A 20,813-nucleotide genomic window follows, 5' to 3' on the forward strand; every position below is an offset into this window, starting at 1 on the left:
TGAGGAGGGGTCCTGCCTGGGACCTCATGAGTAGCTGCTGCCCCTACCGCCAGGTTGGGTGAGCCCACCAGGCCCCTGGTCCCTGTACTCTGCCTGTTTTCTGGCTGCCCGACCCAGTCTGCCTCTCAGAGCAACTGCTGAGCACTGTGCCACCTCCAAGCTTGGGAAGGGTCTTGGGGTGGGGGTGGGAGACATTGTCCTCCCCATCTTGGTGAGTGAAAAGGTCGGCCTGATGGCAGAGCCCTGACCAGGGAGTCTGATGGGGGAAGGCAGGGCCTGCCCTGGGCAAGTCTAGAGCCAGCATGGTTACTAAATCTGCAAATTTTCAGGTATTTTGTGAGCCAGCTCTTATTAAACACAGTTATTACTAAAAATTAAATTATATAATTTACAAATAAATTACCTTGAAACAAAGGTAAAAATACTCAAAACTCATTACTTCCAAATTATTTTACTACATTTTATCATTATCTTTGTTCTTGAGGTTATTTGCATCTGTTGTATTTGTGGGGTAGAAATACTATATCATAGTGTTGGCAGCTCTCCCCGGCTCCACTGTCAGTGACCCCAAGTTAGTAGCTTGAAATCAGCCATGGTGGGAGTATTTACACTACAGAAATTGGCTCTCACTACTAATCAGAGCTAATTGCTGCTAATCCCAACCCTCGCAGAGCCAGGTTTTTTGTGTTTTTTTTAATGTTTATTTATTTTGGAGGCGCTTGGGTGGCTCAGCTGGTTAAGCGTCCAACTTTGGCTCAAGTCATGATCTCATGGTTCTTGAGTTCAAGACCCACGTTGGGCTCCCTGCTATCAGTGCAGAACCTGCTTTGGATCCTCTGTCTCCCTTTCTCTGCCACTTCCCAGCTCGTACTCTCTCTCTCTCTCTCTCTCTCTCTCTCTCTCTCTCTCAAAAATAAATAAACATTTTTTAAATAAATAAATAAATGTATGTATGTTTATTTATTTATTTTTTTTGAGAGAGAGGGGGACAGTGGACCTGAAGCCAGCTCTGCGCTGACAGCAGTGAGCCTGAAGCGGGGCTCGAACTCACAGTGAGATCATTACCTGAGCCGAAGTTGGATGCTTAATTGCCCAGCCACTCAATTGACTGAGCCACCCAGGCAATCCTCAGAGCCAGTTGTTAAACATTTACCAGGACCCCGCTGATGAGACAGTCATGCCCAGGGGAGCCTGAGGGGAAGATCGGACCGTGCTCTGAAGGTCATTTGCGCTGTACCCTGGTCCTAACAAAGGGATCCCCTAACTGACCCACCTGCCCGCCCACAGATGAGGAGCTCTATGCTGGTGTGTACATCGACTTCATGGGCACCGATGCAGCCATCTTCCGCACGCTGGGAAAGCAGACGGCCATGCGCACAGATCAGTACAACTCTCGGTGGCTGAATGGTGAGGGCAGCTTACAAGACCCTGGGTGGGCAGCACATCTAGGATGGGGCAAGATCTTCAAGAGGCACTCATGGGGGATCTGGCCCTGTGACTGCCTGGGATGGGGAAGAGCGGGGGCTATTCCTGTACTTGTCCTGGGATTCTGTTGGGGAAAGAGGCCTTGTTGGAGGAGCACTTGCCCAGCTGACCACTGCCTACCTACAGACCCTTCATTCATCCACGCTGAGCTCATCCCTGACAGCGCCGAGCGCAACGATGACAAGCTCTACTTCTTCTTCCGCGAGCGATCGGCAGAGGCGCCACAGAGCCCCGCCGTGTATGCCCGCATTGGGCGCATCTGCCTGGTATGCGCTGGCAGGGCCCCATCTCCCCGCCTCCCAACCCAGTGCCAGCTCCAGCAGCCCTACTCCAGCAGGGGGTGAGAGCTGATCTGACCCTGCTCCCTGTCTGTCCCCAGAATGATGACGGTGGCCATTGCTGCCTGGTCAATAAGTGGAGCACGTTCCTGAAGGCACGACTGGTGTGCTCTGTACCCGGCGAGGATGGCATTGAGACTCACTTCGATGAGCTCCGTGAGTAACCAGCGGGCAGGCTGGGTCCTGTGGCTGCTGTGGGAGGGGTGGGGGCTGGATGGGTGGTCAGGGCACCTTTGGTGGGCCCCCTGGGCAGGAGTGGGCAAGGCCCTGGGACTCCTGGCTAATGCACCCTCCCAGTGTCTTCTCCCTCTGCCTGCAGAGGATGTGTTTGTCCAGCAGACACAGGATGTGAGGAACCCGGTCATTTATGCTGTCTTTACCTCCTCGGGGTGAGGCTGGGGCCGGGGCTGGCTGTGGCAGGGTGTGGCTGGACTGGGGGATTATATGACTTGTGGAGGACCCCTGCCTGGTGGCAGGCTGTGGGGTGGGGGCAGGCTGGGAAGGGGCCCTGGGCCGAGGGTCTGCCCTGCCCACAGCAGCCGCCTGCCCTGCCCGCAGCTCCGTGTTCCGAGGCTCTGCTGTGTGTGTCTACTCCATGGCTGATATCCGCATGGTCTTCAACGGGCCCTTTGCCCACAAAGAGGGCCCCAACTACCAGTGGATGCCATTCTCAGGGAAGATGCCCTACCCACGGCCTGGCACGGTGAGGACCCCAGTCATTCCACCTTTCCCTTTTCTATGAGGCCTGCTTTGGGTTAGCCCCTTTGTAGACATGGGCCCCACAATCATGGAGCTCCTGGCCAGGTGGGAGAGGCAGAGCATACAAACAAATCAATCTACCATGTATCCATTCAAATAAAGCTGACATTTAAAACAAAACAAAACAGGCGCCTGGCTGGCTCAGTTAGTAGAGCATGCGACTCTTAATTTTGAGGTCATGAGTTTGAGCCTCATGTTGGGCATAGAGCTTACTTAAAAAAATAAATAAAATGAAACGAAATACCACTTACACAGTGTCAGGCTGTGAAGAACCCAGCCAGGACCCTGAAACAAAGATGACAGCCGGGTGTGGCAGGCTGCTTGGAGGGGGTGCTGTTTGGGAGCCAAGACAAAGCTGGAGGGCAGGCTGGAGTTGGCGTAGGTGGCTAATTGTAGCCAGGGAGATGAGGGTGGGCAAGGTCCAGCCTGCAGGGCCTCTGAGGCGGTGGGAGGTGACTCACTTAATCTTGGTGTGATGTGGGCCTCTGCAGGAGTCTAAGCAGGAGAACCGCATGATCTGTTGTGGCTCTGTGGGGGCAGGGCTGGGATGGGGGAGCTGGTCTGAGCAGAGGCCAGGGAAGGCTTCCCCCAATGGTGAACTTGGGAGGCCAGAAGGATGGGCTGGAGTTGAGCAGGGGTGCAGGGCAGGCCGAGGGAAAAGTACCAACGAAGGGCAGAGCATGCGTAGGGTGTTAAAGGAACTGGGAGCTGTAGTCCCTTGAGGAGGGGTGGGTTGGGGTGAGGGGCAGATTGGAGGAAGGAGACAACAGGGTGGGGAGTGAGGATGTGGAAAAGGAGTGGTCAGCTCTGCCTAATGCCACAAGGTCCTGGTGCATGAGGCCAGGGAGGTGGCTGTGGAATTTGGTTGTGTGGGACCTTGGGACCTCTGCTAGAGCAGGATCTGCAGAGGGGCTGGGTGAGGGGGAAAATCCTGGATGGGAGCTCTGAGGAGCAGAGCAGGTGGATGTGATGGGGACAGACAAAGGAGAGGCCTCTCCTGAAGTTAAGGGCTCCAGCAAGCCCCACCCGGGCCTGACGCTCATCACCTGCCTGCAGTGCCCTGGCGGAACCTTCACACCATCCATGAAGTCCACCAAGGACTACCCTGATGAAGTGATCAACTTCATGCGCAGCCACCCGCTCATGTACCAGGCTGTGTACCCTCTGCAGCGGCGGCCCCTGGTCGTCCGCACAGGCGCTCCCTATCGGCTCACCACTGTCGCCGTGGACCAGGTGGATGCAGCCGATGGGCGCTATGAGGTGCTTTTCCTGGGCACAGGTACCCACTGCTGCTCCCGGTCCCTCCCACGCTGGGCCCGGTGGGTGGAGGGTGCTGATCTATGGGGCTGGGACCTACCCTGCTAGGGGTTGCCACAAGCTTGCCAAGGTCAACTCTGCTACCTTCATCCTTTGGAGCCTAGATAACTGAGAAAAGAAACCCCATCACCATCCCCAACCCCCCAGGGGCTGGGAGAGCAGGGAAACTGGGCATCTGGGGACCCGTGAATGGTCAGGAAAGAGGGGACAGGTGGCAGACACCTCTAGGATATGTGGGTCCAGATACTGACATACATGCTCTCGTGTGCACATGCGCAGGTGTGCCCATCACAGTTCCAGTCCCTCAACACGGAAATGCCTCCAGCATCCTATGCTCAGTAGTGCCCAAATTGAGGGTCTGGGGTGGGAGGGGCAGACCCTGGCCGTGACCCCCTCCCCCATTATCTTGGGCCCCTGACATCCAGGGGAACTTCTTCAACCTTGGCACAGAGCTCCTGCTCCACTGCCCTTGGGGGGTTGGGGCCCTGGTGGGGGAAGGGGCTGAGGCTGGTACCCCTTCCCCAGTGTCCTCAGCCCCACTGAGGCCCTGCCCGGCCCGTTCCAGACCGCGGGACAGTGCAGAAGGTCATCGTGTTGCCCAAGGATGACCAGGAGATGGAGGAGCTAATGCTGGAGGAGGTGGAGGTCTTCAAGGTGGGTATGACACCCAGAACTGTTCGTCTCACCCTGGCCCTCCTTGGTATCAGCTTCTGACTTCAGACTTCAGACCTCTAGGTCAGGGCAAGGAGGGCATCCCCAGGGCCCCAAACTAATCCCTATCTTTTTTCAGGACCCAGCACCTGTTAAGACCATGACCATCTCTTCCAAAAGGGTGAGTTTTGGTGAGGTGGGCTGGGGGTAGGGACAGAGCCTGTTCTCCCTTGGGGTCCTGCCCTTGGCATAGGGATGGGGAAACTGAGGCATGGAACGTGATGGGGGCTGGCTGTGGGAAGGCAACTGACAAGCCCCTACCCCTGCTCTCAGCAACAACTGTACGTGGCCTCAGCTGTGGGTGTCACACACCTGAGCCTGCACCGCTGCCAGGCATATGGGGCTGCCTGTGCCGACTGCTGCCTCGCCCGGGACCCCTACTGTGCCTGGGATGGCCAGGCCTGTTCCCGCTACACAGCGTCTTCCAAGAGGTGTGGACCCCCAGGCCCTTGGAATTTTAGCCACCGGACCCAGGGCCCTGTCCTGGGGGTTTGGTGGTGGATATATTACCCTAGGGGAGTTTATGGATGGGATTCCTGCCTGGAGTCTTGGGGGTACAGGGGCCTGGGGGGGGGTGGCAAACTTGCTTGAGAATACTTGCTGAGGCGCTATCCTCATCTAGGCGGAGCCGCCGGCAGGATGTCCGGCATGGGAACCCCATCAGGCAGTGTCGCGGGTTCAACTCCAACGGTGAGTGTGCTGTGACTCACCACTGGGCACTCCTCACAGTGTGGAACCCTGTGAGGCCCATGGAGCTGCTCCCAGGGAAGGATTCTCACGTGGTCCATGGGCGTAAGGGGGCTTGGGATTTTAGAGATGGGATGTCCCTAGCCACTCCCTCAAGAAGTGGGTGCCCGATAGTGCAGCCCTGCCTTTATACAGGGTGGATGTCCCTGTATATGCCCCTTGGCACCTGCCTCTGGCCACCCTACAGTCTGCCCAGAGGCAATGCTGCTTTCATGCAGCGCCCCCTTGTTCCACAGCCAACAAGAATACTGTGGAGTCCGTGCAGTACGGTGTGGCTGGGAGTGCAGCCTTCCTCGAATGCCAGCCTCGCTCGCCCCAGGCCACAGTTAAGTGGCTCTTCCAGCGAGATCCCAGTGACCGGCGCCGTGAGGTGATTTCTTGTACCCCACAGCCCCCACCGCGGATGTGGGAGTCCCCTGTGCAGTAGAAAGTCCCTGTGGGTGAAATGTGATATAGGAGCTGACCCAGAGCAGCCCCCATTCTAAGAAAGCCCTTCCAAGTTCCCTTCCCTATGTGGGAATCATTCAGGTGAATCTAGTTATATGGAAACTGTGGGATTTCCGCATTATATGGAAACCGCTTAATGCCTATTTACATGAAAATTCCATGTGTGTGCTCCATTGGAGGTATACCTCATTATATGGAAATGTCATGTGGTTGAACTCTAGTATATGGGAATTCTGTGGGGTAGCCCTCATTTTATGGAAATGCCTTCCATGCATCTCTCCTTACGTGGAAATTCTATATGGATACGCCAGTTCCCATTAGAAAGAAATTCTTTGTGATTGCTCCAAAATTCTCTTGTTGTACAGAAATCCCCTTATGATCCTGAAATGGAAATGTGTGTGGATGCCTATTCAGATGTTATGTGGAAAACTACTGTGGCATTTTCTTGGTATATGGAAATTCCACATGAGAGCCCCTCCATGGAATGGGCACAGAAGGGGTCTGCTCTGGGAGCTGGCTAGGCAGCCGAGTGGTCACACAACCCCTGAGCCCCCACTCCCTGCCCCTGCAGATTCGTGCGGAGGACCGCTTCCTGCGCACAGAGCAGGGCTTGCTGCTTCGCGCCCTGCAGCTCAGTGACCGTGGCCTCTACTCCTGCACTGCCACCGAGAACAACTTCAAGCATGTCGTCACACGGGTACAGCTGCACGTCCTGGGTCGGGATGCCGTCCATGCTGCCCTCTTCCCACCGCCAGCTGTGAGCGCCCCACCACTGCCAGGCGCCGGCCCCCCCACACCCCCTTACCAGGAGCTGGCCCAACTGCTGGCCCAGCCGGAAGTGGGCCTCATCCACCAGTACTGCCAGGGCTACTGGCGCCATGTGCCCCCAAGCCCCAGGGAGGCCCCAGGGGCACCCAGGCCTCCTGAACCCCAGGACCAGAAAAAGCCCCGGAACCGCCGTCACCACCCTCCAGACACATGAGGCCAGCTGTCTGAGCCCTGAAATGGGCCAGCCTAGGCCTTGTCCCTTTTAATATAAAAGATATATATATATATATATAAAATATCTATATTCTATACACACCCTGCCCCTGCAAAGACAGTATTTATTGGTGGGTTGTATATAGCCTGCCTCAGCGGCAGCACCGTCCAAAACTTAGACCCATGCTGGTCACAGACGGCAGGAAACAGAGCCCACTTAACCAGGCCCAGCCAGTTGGCAGGGCCAGGCCAGGACCACACAGTCCCCAGACTCAGCTGGGAGTCTACATGCTCAACAGCCATCGCCGGGATCTACAGGACACAAGGAGGGAGCAAGCTCTACCCGGACAGGGAACAGACTGCACACCTTTGCCAGTGTGTGCTATCAGCCTGTGCCACTGGCATAGACGTGGATTCGAGGACTGCTTTGGAGACTGGGAGCGGGGGTGGGGGGCTCAGATGCACTCAGAGAAGGGAAGAAGGGGCCGACACAGGAGGCCGGCCCCTGCCTGGGAGGGAGCACTCAGTCAAGGCCAGCCCCTTCCCGGGTATTTATTCTCTATTTATTGGGGACAGGAGCAGAGGAGCCCTGCCTGGGTGGGGTGCGCTTCCAGCCCCTCCTTCCCTCCCTGCCTGACCACTCTACCTCCTCTTCCCTTTTTCTGGGCCACTGTGACTTGGGGGCTGGGAGAATAGCAGAGGGGCAGGTTCAGGTAGGGTCAAGGGGAGAGGGGGCTATGGTGGAGGCCTGGGGCCTTCAGGGGCTCCCCAGGGCTCCCTTCTGCCCACCACTTCAGATGATGGGTGTAAATAGCTCTGGGGGGCTTCGGGGTAGGTGGGTAGGGGCTCCTGGTGGCCCTCGGCTGCCCAGGCCACAGCCGCCTTTGCGTTCCATCTTGCTAATAAACACTGGCTCTGGGACTGGACTTTGGCTTTTCTCCTTGGCGGGGGAGGGAGGATGGGGGTTCAGCCCATGCCCAGATCCTGTCCTTCCTGCCCCCCTTTATGTGGTCTGACCATCATTCCCACACCTCTCTTGCAAGCTCAGCTTCCATTCGTTTGTTCACAGGTTTGACCGTTTGTTCAACACTGCTTTCTTACCTGCCTTTGAGGTGGGCTTTGTGCCAGGCTCTAAGGGCTAAGAATTGGCAAGACAAAGCCACAGCCCTCACAGTCTGGCTGCCCCTGCCCTGAGAATTGACAAAATTCCCATCCTTCCTGCTTCCTTCCAGCCAGCTCTCAGCAGAGGGCCTGGCATGAGCAAATGTCCAGAGGTGGTGAAGACCAGGACAGGTGGGGTGCCTCTGGAGAGGAGGAAGTGGGGCCAGGGGCCCTGGGCCAAATTGAATGAGTCAAGACCTGGCAGGGGAAGCTAAGAGCTGGGAAGGCCCATGGGTCCAGCAGGGCTTACAGGCATACCTGGCAGGCAAGGGGAGTCAGGTGGGGACTGGGAGGCAGCGAATGGCCCCACTTTAAATAAACCCAATAGGCAGAAACCAGATTTGTGCTGGTTCAACAAACCTGGGCTCCTGCACTGCCCCAAATCCCTGCCAGAGCCCACTTACAATGTGGCGGGTAGGAGATGGGTAGAAGCTGGAAGCTGAAAGTGGCACAGATAATCGGTTGTTCCTGGACAGACCCCACCCACCCACCCCATAGAGTAGATGTGAAGCCATCAGCCTCTGGTAGGAGCCAGTATCCATTTCCCACATGTTTAGGGACAGTCTCTAACACTCAGGATCTGAGGCCCTGGCACCCCCTCGTGGTCTCTTGGGTCTGCAGCAGAGTTGAGTACTGAAAGGCAGCTAGGTGTCCCAGAGGAGTCCAGCCAGGAGGCTCAGGGTCTCTGGAGGGAGCCTTGAGAGCCCAGGGTTTGGGTCTTTTTTTTTTTTTTTTTTTTTTTTTAATTTATTTTTGGGACAGAGAGAGACAGAGCATGAACAGGGGAGGGGCAGAGAGAGAGGGAGACACAGAATTGGAAACAGGCTCCAGGCTCCGAGCCATCAGCCCAGAGCCTGACGCGGGGCTCAAACTCACGGACCGCGAGATCGTGACCTGGCTGAAGTCGGACGCTTAACCGACTGCGCCACCCAGGCGCCCCGGTTTGGGTCTTTATATAGGAGGTGGGAAATCTCCAGAGCCTGGGAACTCAACACGTTAGGCTCAGTTGAACCTCTTCCACCTAGCAGTACTTCTTGTGCCATCTGAACCTGAATACAGAATCTAGGCCCCCTAAGCTGAGGCAGGCATGCCCTACAGATGCCCTTAGGCAAATCCTAGAACACACACAAGGAACAGATCAGGAGAAGGATGGGAGATGAGTTCCACTCCTCCTTGCCCCTGGGAGCACCAGACCTGCTCTGGGAATAGCAGACATGTGACAATAGGCCTGCAAAACATTCTCTGGAAGAGCCCGGCCATCTCTACAAGTCAGGGATCTTGTTGCAGTCAAATACACATGTACACATAGGCACAGGCACATGCAAGTATGCACACATACACATGTAGAAATGCACATGTGCACAGGCACGTGCTTACATAAGCACAGGCAAAAATAGGCATGTGCATGCTAATGCATGCACTGCTCATGTAAAAGCATCCATACATCCATACACAAATACACAAATGCACATGTTAATCCACGTAAGCACAGCAAAGTACACATAGAAGCACATGTGCACATAAGGAAACACAAATAAAACCATGTCTACACACATGCACACACGTACAAAGGCATGCGTAGGCAGACATGTACTCAATGGCACAAACAGGCACGTGTACACACAAGTATACATACGGACAAATGTGTCATGTCATTGCTTTGGTTGATGCCAGCAAAGGATAGCCGCACACACACCCAGGCACACACGGTGGACATGTACGCCCCCACCCCAAGTCTGTTGGAATCATGGAGTTATGTAGAGGCCCTGCCCAGGTGAGATCCAGCCGTCAGTACCAGGCAAATGCAATTCCCTGCTTTCCTTCTTGACTCTCTGCAGAGCATGGAACCCTGGTCTGGAGTCACCCAGCCCTTCTCAACCACTTCCTTCTATGTGACCGTCTGAGCCTCTACTTCGTCATCAGTAAAATGGGGCTGATGATGTAGGTACCCATTCACCGGGGACCATGTGAGCTTACAAAATAAGGAGCAGCACTGAGTCCAGGGCTGGGCAGGGGCAGGTGCTCCATGCTTGCTTCTCCCTCTACTCCCTGTTGCCAGCCCCACCCCAACTGTCCCCACCCTAGGGACTCAAGGTCCTATTCTCCCCCTTCTAAGCTTGCACCCTATGGAACACAACTCCCTGCTCTGGCTCACGGGCTGGACTGTCCCCAGGATCTCTCTTAGAGGGTTGGGGCAGGAAGAGAGGGGTGCAGAGTCAGCAGTTGAGAGATTGGGGCCATGCCATCCTGATTAGAAGGGCTGGGGGCTGAGCTGGATTCACCTGTCCTTGTCTCTCATTGGCTCTTGGGAACCCCTGGCCCCTAAATCCCACTAAGCAGCCCCACCAGGGCCTGCACAGGTCTGTGGGGGGGCCAGTTGATTGCCAGTCTTGGGGCCAGAAGGGTGTCTGAGGAGGCCTGAGGCTGGCCTGAGCCTGGCTCTGGGGATCCCCTCCATCTAGAGGAACCAACTAACCACCCTGTTCACCTGCTGCCGGGACCATGGGGGCTGGGGCCAGCGCCGAGGAGAAGCACTCAAGGGAGCTGGAAAAGAAGCTAAAAGAAGATGCCGAGAAGGATGCTCGAACCGTGAAACTGCTGCTTCTGGGTACGGGTGTGGGCCCAGGTGGGGCCACTGCCACCAGGTCAGAGGCCTGGGGGGTCAGCAGATAGCCCTTCTGTGAAATAGGGGTGACTTGGGAAGCAGAATGACCTTGAGACAGGTCAGGAAACAGAATGGGAGCCCTGGCCAGGCAAGGCTGGGTCTAATAGGTGATACCCCAACTCCCCAAGGCTGGGTATCCCTTGGAACCCCTCTCCAGAGGGCCCTCCCTCAGCTCCCTCCCCTCTGGAGAAGTCCTGTTAGGCAGGCATCAGAAACCAGGGGCTTTCTTGGGAGCGCCGAAATAGGGCTGCTCCCTTGGGAAGACAGTAACCAGTCCACCTGGGAGTGGGCATCCCCTAGGACTGCCCAAGTCCACAGACAATGGTCCTCAGATTCCAGAGCTTTGTTGTTGGCAGACCTAAAGAGGGTGCAGACGTACTAAGGCCCAGTGAAGAATAGATAAAATCATGTCCATGGTTTCATGGATAGTGAGGAGAGGTGGGGGGATGCGGTGCCTCCAGGCCACTACCTCCTCACATGTGGAAGAAGGAGCTGCTTTGAAAAGGCAGTGTACATTCCACCCAGGCTCTCCAGGGTCCTGTCAGGCAGCTGGATGTGGGCAAAGGGACCAGGCCAGAGCACCCTAGGGAAGACATAAAGGCTAAGCCAGAAATCTCATTAACTGTGCCCAAAGCCCTGGCGAGAGCAGGCTCAGAGGGGCTGTCAGCTCTGTCTTCTCCCCCACTCAAAGGCGCTAATTCTCTCTGAGCCTCTGAGACACTCCCCTCCCCACATCGGGTGAAAAGCAGGGGTTGACCTGGCTCAAATAATCCCCTGCATACAGTACCAGAACTCTCCAAAAAGTGGCGCTCCAGGTTTTCTTTATTTTGGTCTCAGACTCCTCAAGAAAGTGAATACCAGGGGTCTTGGAGGTTTCAACGCACAACTGAGGTCTTTGCCCCCGTCTGTCACTCCTGACATTTACAAATGTTTTTCCTCAAAGGTGTCAGGACCTTACTTTGGGGGGTGGGGGAGAAACAGGTAGAACTGGGGGGGGGGGGGGTTGGACTGGTGCCTTGAGTATGCCTGGTCCCACCTTCTGCCCTTGGTTGCCAGGGGAGTGATGTGGGGAGGTGTGGCCAGTGCAGCTCTGAGGCGGGGCTTCCCTTCCAGGTGCCGGTGAGTCCGGGAAGAGCACCATTGTCAAGCAGATGAAGTGAGTGCCTTTGCCCTTTCTGAGGCCTCTGGGGGTGGGCGTGTCCACGGGGCCTGTCCTTTCCCACCAGTCCACCTGGCCCTGACTTGGCTTGCCCTGGCCATAGGATTATCCACCAGGATGGGTACTCTCTGGAAGAGTGCCTCGAGTTCATTGCCATCATCTACGGCAACACACTGCAGTCCATCCTCGCCATCGTGCGTGCCATGACCACGCTCAACATCCAGTATGGAGACTCTGCGCGCCAGGTGTGCAGGGAGACTGGCTGAGCGGGGCGTCCGGGGGCTCAAGACTGGGCTCAAGTCCACCGGGGGCTCAAGACTGGGCTCAAGTCCACAGTCATCTCCAACTACTTCCACCCTGCCCTCAGGACGACGCCCGGAAGCTGATGCACATGGCGGACACCATCGAGGAGGGCACGATGCCCAAGGAGATGTCAGACATCATCCAGCGGCTGTGGAAGGACTCGGGTATCCAGGCCTGTTTTGAACGCGCCTCTGAGTACCAGCTCAACGACTCGGCGGGCTAGTGAGAGCGCAGGCGGGGCTCTGGGGGTGCGGGCAGGGCCCTACCACACCCCTTCACCCAACCCACCCACACTCCGCGGTCTCCCGCAGCTACCTCTCCGACCTGGAGCGCCTGGTAACCCCGGGCTACGTGCCCACTGAGCAGGACGTGCTGCGCTCGCGTGTCAAGACCACGGGTATCATTGAGACTCAGTTCTCCTTCAAGGACCTCCACTTCCGGTACGACCCGGCGAGCCCTCACCCTTGCTCTCGCTCTAGGGGTCTGGCCCCGAGTGCAGCTCCCCGAGGCCCCGACAGGTCCCGGAGACCCCATCCCTACGAGAGCCCTTGTTCCTTCTATGATACCCTGCCCGCAGAAAGGCTCGGGCCCTCCACATGCCAGTCCCATCCGAATGCCGCCCAGTCAGCATTAGGAGGCCAGGGGATACCTGTGGGCGCGTTCAGGGGGCTCGATGCGCACGGGTTCAGGTCCCAATTGTCCCATAGGATGTTCGATGTGGGCGGGCAGCGCTCTGAGCGCAAGAAGTGGATCCATTGCTTCGAGGGTGTAACCTGTATCATCTTCATCGCGGCACTGAGCGCCTACGACATGGTGCTGGTGGAGGACGACGAAGTGGTGAGTGCCAAGCAAGGCCTGAGACAGAAAGCCAGAGACGGCGCTGCAGGAGCGGGGAGCGTCTGAGAGGGGACATTCGTTCCAGAACAGTCTGAGTGAGGACTCAAGACAGCTAGCAGCCCCGCTGAGGGGGGTAGTGGAGGGGAGGTGACTTGGAGCTGTCTGAGCTGGATGGCTCCGGGTGGCCCGGAGCCTGTGGGCCGCGGCCGCGCAGGGCAGCTGCCCGTGCCCCACTACCGGTGCCCGACAGCTTCTGCCCTCCTCAGAACCGCATGCACGAGAGCCTGCACCTGTTCAACAGCATCTGCAACCACCGCTATTTCGCTACCACGTCCATTGTGCTCTTCCTCAACAAGAAAGACGTTTTCTCAGAGAAGATAAAAAAGGCGCATCTCAGCATCTGCTTCCCTGATTACGACGGTGAGAGCCGCACCCCCTCGCCTGGCCGCCAGGCGGCGCCCCAACCCCATGATGTGGGCCTGAGCTTCTGCCGTCGCAGGAAGGACTGCGGACATGGAGTGAGCACATTCCTCTTCCCTTCCAGGGCCCAACACGTACGAGGACGCGGGCAACTACATCAAGGTGCAGTTCCTGGAGCTCAACATGCGACGCGACGTGAAGGAGATCTATTCCCACATGACTTGCGCTACCGACACACAGAACGTCAAGTTTGTCTTCGATGCTGTCACCGATATCATCATCAAGGAGAACCTCAAAGATTGCGGCCTCTTTTGAGGTGGGTTCCTGGCGGTCTGGGATGCTCCCCTGTCTTGCCCCTTGGTCTCAATACCTTATTACATGGCCTCCCCAGCTCCTCACCCCACCTCACTACAACAGGTCCCACTGCAGGCCATCAGGTCCTGCCCCATCTCTCCAGACCCATTCCACTGCCTGCTTCTGGCCCCCAATTCCCAGGCCCCATCCAGGCCCCTCAGGTTCCACCCCACTGCCCACAGCCCGTGCCCCTGGTGCATAAGTCCCACCCACCTAATCTCTTTTGACCCGACCCCAATCCCCCAGGGGTCACTGCTTACAAGCCCACCTCCACAGTGCCTCTCAGCCTAAGACCAATTATTTTGGAGCTCTGGGATGTTGACTGGCATCCTTTTTCTGTTCACAGGTGCTTGAACTCACGTGTGTCCCTGACACCCGGTAGCCCTAGCCACCTCGTAGCCCTAGCACACAAGAGCCTCTCAGCCCCCCAGGACTCCTGGGCCCCAGCGTGAGGCCCCACCAGCCACGCCACAGATCCAAAGCCCCGAGCCCCACCAGCCTTGAGGCCCCAGCCCTCCCCCGTGGTTCCCAGGTCTCCCAGAGCCAGGTACCCCCAACCCGACTGCTGCCCTTCACGGCCTGGCTGCGCTGGCCTCCAGGACCCATCCCAGCCAGCCCCAGCTAGGAGCAGGCAGGACTTGGGGCAGCTAGAGCTCACAGTGACTCAGCATGCCCAACTGACCAATCTCTTACAGGTCTCTCCGCAGGGGGCCCATGACTCACCTGGTGGGTCTGGGCTCGGCAAACAGCCCTCCCTCCCAGTTTCCTGAAGAGCAGGGGGGGCAGGCAGGGATCCCTCCTCCAAGCAGGCCTGCTGCTGACCATCAGCCCATTCCAGCCTTACCACCTCCATGTGACAAATCTGACACCTGTCTCTACCCGGTGGCCAGTGACTGTCCCTCTCAGTAGCTTCAGGAGTCCAAAGTCCAAGTCAGTCTGGCCTGTGCAGCTCCTGCATAGATGAATTAATGAGTGGAGGCAGGCCTGGGAGACCATGGGCGCCAGGAAGAGACTCAAGCTGTACCCTTCCCCATACAGCAGGCTCAGAGTACCCCCTAGACCCTCCACCCACAGGCTCTGCCCCCTTTGTCCTTGTCCTTGGACACCAGATCCATGTCCTACCTCACCACCACCCCGCCCACAGTACTCCAGGCCAGCCGGCCAAGGGGACGGTGTTTTGAGGGAGGGTACTGTTGACACCAGCTGTGGCCAATGGTCAAACTGTCCTGAGGGGTGGCTGGGGGCAGAGTCCGGCTCCTATCGATCAGCCCCAGGCTGGGACATGACTGAGGCCCAGGTTGGGCCCAAGAGGGGTCTACCTCAGGTGGGGTCATAAGTAAACCCAGGTAACCCTCTTGTCCCTCTCACCCTTTCCATTCAGGGTCCATTTGCTGGCAGGAAAAACTGAGGGCCATGCCTGAATTTTGTTAGGGACAAAGGCCCAAGTCCCTATATCCCTGCCCCCTACTTCCTCATCAAGCCTCGAGTCCTTGCTGATGCCTGTGGGCCAGGACCTATGCTGCAGTGGGGGATGGGGGGTTTCTGTCTCGCAAGGCCAGAGCACGATCCACACTCCCCTCAGATAGATGCACAGACTCAGCAATAAACCTTTGCATCAGGCCCCAGCTGTCCTTTCTTGTGGGGAAGGGAAGAGCATTAATTATCATGAGTTACGGGCACTTACTAAGTGTCCAGTGTTGGGCTGGACATGAATGGGAAGATCATCCCTTCCAGGGAGAAGCACCTGGCCGGACGTGGCAGGAGCACTCTTGGGGGCATGGGACTAACCTGTGCCTCTTGAGAGGGGCTGAAGGAAAAAGGAGCCCTGGGAACTGTTCACAGGAACAATCTTGGATCAAGAAGTTCTGGGGTAGAAGCTTATTCTGGCAGGGAGAGTAGGGTGTATAAGGCCCAGAAAGAGGGGCTTGGGGGCCATAGTTCAATAGGGCAGGAATAGGCAAAGGGGACACGGGGTGGGGAGACAATAGGCAGGTGCCAAGTGCCAGCCTGAGGGCCTAGGCTTCCTCCAGAAGATGATGGGTCTTGGAAGCCCTTGAAGCTAGGACATAATAGCAGGGCTGGGATTGGGGTGAGGCAAAAGAGGTACTCACCTTTGGGTGCAAAATTTAAGGTGGTGCCAAAAAGTTCAGTGATCAAGATAAGTAATATTTTGATGCAATACGTTTTAAATTCAAAATCACTGCAAAAAAAAAAAAAACCCTCATGATAAACAAAACATCAAAATTTTAAATAAAGACAAGACTCAAGAGACCTCTGCCGAGCCATATTGGAACCTGAAGCAAAAGGAAAATGTCCACTCCTATGTATGTTTTTGTGTGTTTTTAATGGTAAAATTTTTATGGAACATTAAAATAGTTGAAAAAAATTGAAAGTAGGTACATTAAAACTCCACATTATTTTAAGCTTAACTATTTTATCTATATCTAAGACAATTTATAATCTTATTTTCCTGGATTTAATGGAAATAAATCATCAATAATATTTTACAACTCTATTTCTGGAAAAAATAATCATTAAAATTTTTCGGGAAAGCAGGTATGTAGGGACACACATTTTTCCTGGAGGCCAGTATGAGAGGACATGGGGAGGACAGCAGTGGGGCTGGAGGATCTGTGAGGAAGAGACATGTCCTCATCACTCCATGGGGCCAGGATCTGCAGATGGGGCTCAGCCACAATGGTCTGGATCTGTGCTATTTGACCAAGTGCATGTGATGCCCCCAGCAAGCTGGTGGGACTGCAGGAGTGTTGAATGGACTGAGTTTTCCAGACCTGTGGCCACCTGGGGGAGGAGATGTCCAGGAGGCAGACATACCTGGGGCTGGGCAGAAGATGTGGGCAGCATCTTCAATGTCCAGGTGGAGGATGCTGTGATCCGGAAGTGAGCTGGGGACAGGGGAAGTAAGGGTGCCTAGGCCTGAGCACAGGGTGGTGGTGGTGGGGGACACTGGATGGATTAAGGAGTTCAGCCACGCTGGTGCTGTTTGGAGGTTTGAGAGGAGGATGGGGCTTGGGCCAGTGGTTTATGGCCCTCACTGGGTGGTCTTAGGCCTGGATGAACCCTGGCTGCTCATTTGCACTAAGGACACTTTGATTGAGCAGTTGACTGGAGTGAGGTGGGGCAGGGGAGTAACCCCGGGATTTAGTGGGGAGAAGCAAGGCAGAAGACAGGAGGCTTTGAGGAGCTGGAAGTGGAAGTGGTAGGCTTGGGAGGGAGGAAGCTGTCAGGAGAGGTGGGCTAATGGGGTCTTCCACATAGTCACCTTGTCTTGGAAGAAAAACAACGAGCTCCCAGCCTTCTTGGGCAAGGGGCAGAGAAAAGCCCGAACACCAGGCAGGGGCTGGACCCCACCTTCTAGGGGGTCCCCTCCACATGTAACTCTGACCCCAGGGTCTGGGATTCAGGACTGGCATTCCTGGATCCCATGGACTGGGGACACTGCCTGGCCTCACGTTGCCCTGCCCATGGCCACAAGTATGCTGGGGGAGGGGGAGCTGAGTCTCTCAGCTCAAAGCCTCCTCGGCCCCACTCACCACACCAGTGTAATTACACCTTACAGAGTAGGATCAATGGGAGCCCATGCCTGATTCACAGTTGAGGGCAGAGGATCAGAGCTGGCCCAAAGCCAGCACAGTGGCCACTCCCTAGTCTTGTAGGTAGGGGTCATTTACCCTGGGCTCCTTCAGTCATCACCATCCCTGCCTGACCTGCAACCTCAAGGTGCCCCTGAGGGCCTTCACGGTCTTCAACTCTGGCTCTGGCGGGACTAACCTGGCCCGTCCACTGACCAGAGATTAGACAAGCCTAGTGCACGGTTAATGCCGCTGACGTCAGGGCCTGGTCGGGTGGCCACGGGGGCTTGGGCCCTCCCCACAAGCAGTAGCATAGCCCATGTGACCTGGGCTCATTAAGCCGCTTCAGTGGCCAGAGAAGCTGGGGGCCAGATCTCAAGGGAGAGGGAGAGGGCACGGCAGGACTGTGGGAGCGGGCCTCAGCCAAGAGGTCATCGGCTCTGAGGACCCAAGCCGGGGGAGGGCTAGACAGGACTGTCTGCCTGTGGGTCCCTCTATAATTCCACACCCTGTATTACACCAACTAAACCCCTGCTTGTGCCCAAAGAGGAGCCTCCCAGACACCAAACTGGGCAGGGCATAGTGAGGAGCTATGGGTGTGGGCCCTCAATCCTGGGTTGTGGAGGTGAGAACCATCCTCTCCTATGAGGCCTTGAAGCCCCCCACATGACTCCAGGCCAAGTGTCCTGCCCCTGTACACAACCCTCCACCCATCGGTGCTAATCCCACAATCATACTTGCATTTCTCTGTAGCCAGGCTCTTTCCTCCATCCAGATGCCCTTTCTCTTCCCCACCCTGGCATGTGCCCTTCCCCTTGGCAGAGCCAAGCCCACGGGTTGCTTCTCCATCAGACTTTTCCTGATTCATGCCCTCCAACCTGGCTGGAGCTTTCCTGTCTAGACAACCCAGAGAGGGCACTTAGAGACATTGAGGCTGTGTGATAGGATGGCAAGAGTGGCGACATTAAGTACAGAAAGAGCTGGCCAGGGTATTCAGAGGCCTTCTCCTCCTCCTTCTTTTTAATGTTTATCCATTTACTTTTGAGAAAGAGAGAAAGAGAGAGCTCAAGTGGAGGAGGGAGAGAGAGGGAGACACAGAATCCGAAGCAGGCTCCAGGCTCTGAGCTGTCAGCACAGAGCCCGACGCGGGGCTCGAACTCACGAACCTTGAGATTATGACCTGAGTCGAAGTCGGACACTTAACCAATTGAGCCACCCAGGTGCCCCTCAGAGGCCATCTTCTATTTGGGTGTTGAAGGAGAAGTAAGAGACTGCTGAGAAGGAGGGACAGGGTCAGGAACTAGGAGGGCAGAGGGCCAGGGAAGGGAAGGCTGGTGTGTTCTCAGAACAACAGGAACACATGTGGCCAGCCAGGTGCTTTGGGGGTGGGGGGGTGGGGGGGCGTGGCAACTGGGACAAGGATCACTTTGGGAGGATGTCAGGGAGGCCAGCTGGGTGTGTGAGGGAGGACTCTGCACAGTATCTGAGGAGTCAGTGGGTACAGATGCTGGGCTCTGGGGAGGACTGGGTTGGAGGTGAATACAGGCCTCATTCTTGGAGAGGGCTCTTGGGGCACCGTGTGAATGATGCGTCAGGGGAAGTGGTGACATGGTGATAGGAGGCAACCTGGCTGGAGGCCGAGAGGACATGATTGAAGAGGGAGGAGGAGAGCAAAGGGCTGCCAGTACCCTGGAAGGAGAGTCTGAGCCATCCTGGGACCCTAAGTTCTGTTTCATGTGTCTGGCAGTCTCTTGGGCCTGTGTCTCAGTTTCTGGAGATGGGGGAGTAGATGTGGGGGCTGGGCTGAAAGCTGAGCTAAAGCTCCCCTCGACCCTCCACTCCAGGTGGCTGCCCCCCCACACACACACTGTACTTCACGGATGGACATTCCCTCCAATCTCTGGAAGAAGGCACCCCGGCAGCTCTCAGAGTCCCATCCTGGCTTCCAGCTGTCCTGTCACCACAGGCTGGGCTGGGAGACTCGGCAGGTGGCGGGAAAGGCCTCAGGGCTGTGTTTGCCCTGGCTGGGGCCCAGACCTAGCATCAACAAACAGGCAGCCCCTCCCCCCTCCTGGCCACAACTAGTCTGGTCCAGGGACCCCACATCATGCTGCCTTCGGGCCACCCACAGCAGCTCAGCCCAGCCGGCCCCTGCTCCCTCCAGTCAGGATAGAGGACCCCAACACCCACATGCTGGGTGACCTTGATGCCAGGCCTGGCCCCTCAGGAACTACCAATGGGAGCACTCAGCCCTTTGCAAATGACTTCTGTGAGCATCCAGGATGTATGTGGCCAGAAGGTGGGGGAGGCAGACCCTGGTCAGTACCTCTCCTACTGACTGTCCAATGGGCAGTCCTCAAGCCCCTTTGGAGGATGAGAGACTTAGGGTCCCTCATGACAAGGTGAGCTCTCATCTAGGAATTACACCAGCCCCAGATCGGGAGGGAAAACCAGTGCCTTCTTATTTTTCAGTCATCAGAAGTGCAGGGGCTTGGATGCTCTGAGGGATTGCCACCATCCCGGTGCCTTTCCCTTTAGTCCTCCCAGCTCCCTGGCACTCCCAGCCAAAGCTGAATCCCCTGCCCTTAACTCACATCTTCCCCTTCATTCACTCCCCTCAGGCCACAGCCATTTCCCTGTAACACAGAGGGAAACTGAGATAGGCTAGGGCTTGGCTGTGATGGTGCTGTGAGTCAGTAGGAAGAGAATCCAGGAGTCCTGCCTGACTCCCAGCCCAGGACAGGGGAGAAGTTAGGCCTGTCCCCTGAGGGCATTCCCCCCTACCAGGAGGGGGGCAGACATGACACAGAGACGTCCAGCTTGGCTAAGAACAGCAGAGGCCATGGGATTAATCGGATCAGAGCCAGTGGCTGAGAAGCAAGGGACACAGCTGTTCTGGGAACCCCCCCCCCAGCTCACCCCCAAGGTCAGGCCTCTCCCAGCTCCCTGCTGGGTAGGCCTGGGGGCCCTTAACACCTACCACCCTGAGCACCAAGGTCTTGGGTGGGAAGCAGGCAGGGGTGGGATAGGAGCCCCTAGCCAATAACAGCACGCCCTAAAACCCCTCCTCCCAGGGCACTGAGTCCCAGGCCCTACTTCCCACGGGCAGACATAGCTGTCAATTATTCCTTAGAAATACGGAAATGGGAGGCATGGCCAAGGGAGAGCCCAACAAGGCGAAGCACAAGCCCAGCGTTGCTCCCCTCCTGTCCTCACTGACCCTACCCCTGTCTGTTCCAGTCTCAATCTCTTCTGAATATCTGGGATGAAGATAGAAGAATCGATGCAGGAAAAGCCCCCGTCCTCACCCCTCATCCCGTCTCTGCTTGGAAGAGTGAGGCAAGCAGAAAAGACATTTTGTGTCTGACTGATGTCTGAAAGTTCCCCACTGAAAGCACCCTTCACCGAGGTTAAGCACTGCTCTGTTCGCTTCTGGCCTCCGGAAGGTGAGAGGAGAGCATTTCAAGGGTTAAGGGAACACTCGGAGACCTCAGAGAGAATCTGCTCTAGATTGAAGCGTTCGCCCACAGGACTCA

The 20,813-nt window shown here is 56.5% G+C and overlaps 2 protein-coding genes across 5 annotated transcripts in view; both read left to right on the top strand.

Moving 5' to 3' along the window:
• The window catches only part of SEMA3F (semaphorin 3F), a 29,318-nt gene extending 21,607 nt beyond the window's left edge, over positions 1–7,711 (top strand). For all 3 annotated transcript variants that reach the window (XM_003982251.5, XM_006928792.4, XM_019821873.3), the window contains 12 exons: positions 1,288–1,407; positions 1,612–1,751; positions 1,865–1,979; positions 2,143–2,212; positions 2,382–2,526; positions 3,639–3,861; positions 4,465–4,553; positions 4,690–4,731; positions 4,884–5,041; positions 5,233–5,300; positions 5,594–5,727; positions 6,376–7,711. In XM_003982251.5, coding sequence (XP_003982300.1) covers positions 1,288–1,407; positions 1,612–1,751; positions 1,865–1,979; positions 2,143–2,212; positions 2,382–2,526; positions 3,639–3,861; positions 4,465–4,553; positions 4,690–4,731; positions 4,884–5,041; positions 5,233–5,300; positions 5,594–5,727; positions 6,376–6,786 — 1,715 coding nt within the window. In that variant the 3' untranslated portion in view covers positions 6,787–7,711. The remainder of the gene's footprint in view (positions 1–1,287; positions 1,408–1,611; positions 1,752–1,864; positions 1,980–2,142; positions 2,213–2,381; positions 2,527–3,638; positions 3,862–4,464; positions 4,554–4,689; positions 4,732–4,883; positions 5,042–5,232; positions 5,301–5,593; positions 5,728–6,375) is intronic.
• Positions 7,712–10,307: 2,596 nt separating this feature from the next.
• On the top strand, positions 10,308–15,908 carry GNAT1 (G protein subunit alpha transducin 1). Of its 2 annotated transcripts, none has more exons than XM_003982253.5 (9): positions 10,308–10,554; positions 11,725–11,767; positions 11,874–12,015; positions 12,138–12,295; positions 12,385–12,513; positions 12,781–12,910; positions 13,177–13,330; positions 13,455–13,646; positions 14,031–15,908. In XM_003982253.5, exons 1-8 carry the CDS (start codon positions 10,449–10,451, stop codon positions 13,643–13,645), a joined length of 1,053 nt encoding a protein of 350 aa, XP_003982302.1. In that variant the 5' UTR covers positions 10,308–10,448; the 3' UTR covers position 13,646; positions 14,031–15,908. The 2 variants fall into 2 exon arrangements, with proteins under 2 accessions (XP_003982302.1, XP_019677444.1); XM_019821885.3 differs by lacking the exon at positions 10,308–10,554 and adding an exon at positions 10,570–10,591.
• Positions 15,909–20,813: the final 4,905 nt, after the last annotated feature.

The sequence above is a fragment of the Felis catus genome, chromosome A2, assembly GCF_018350175.1.
Source record: "Felis catus isolate Fca126 chromosome A2, F.catus_Fca126_mat1.0, whole genome shotgun sequence".
Classification (NCBI taxonomy): domain Eukaryota; kingdom Metazoa; phylum Chordata; class Mammalia; order Carnivora; family Felidae; genus Felis; species Felis catus.

Bases quoted from the DNA above. Each gene is read 5' to 3' on its own strand.
- GNAT1 (XM_003982253.5), top strand. From the start codon at position 10,449: ATGGGGGCTGGGGCCAGCGCCGAGGAGAAGCACTCAAGGGAGCTGGAA. The intron at 12,016-12,137 runs GTGTGCAGGGAG...CCCTGCCCTCAG, and splicing joins ATGGAGACTCTGCGCGCCAG to GACGACGCCCGGAAGCTGAT. The intron at 12,911-13,176 runs GTGAGTGCCAAG...TGCCCTCCTCAG, and splicing joins TGGTGGAGGACGACGAAGTG to AACCGCATGCACGAGAGCCT.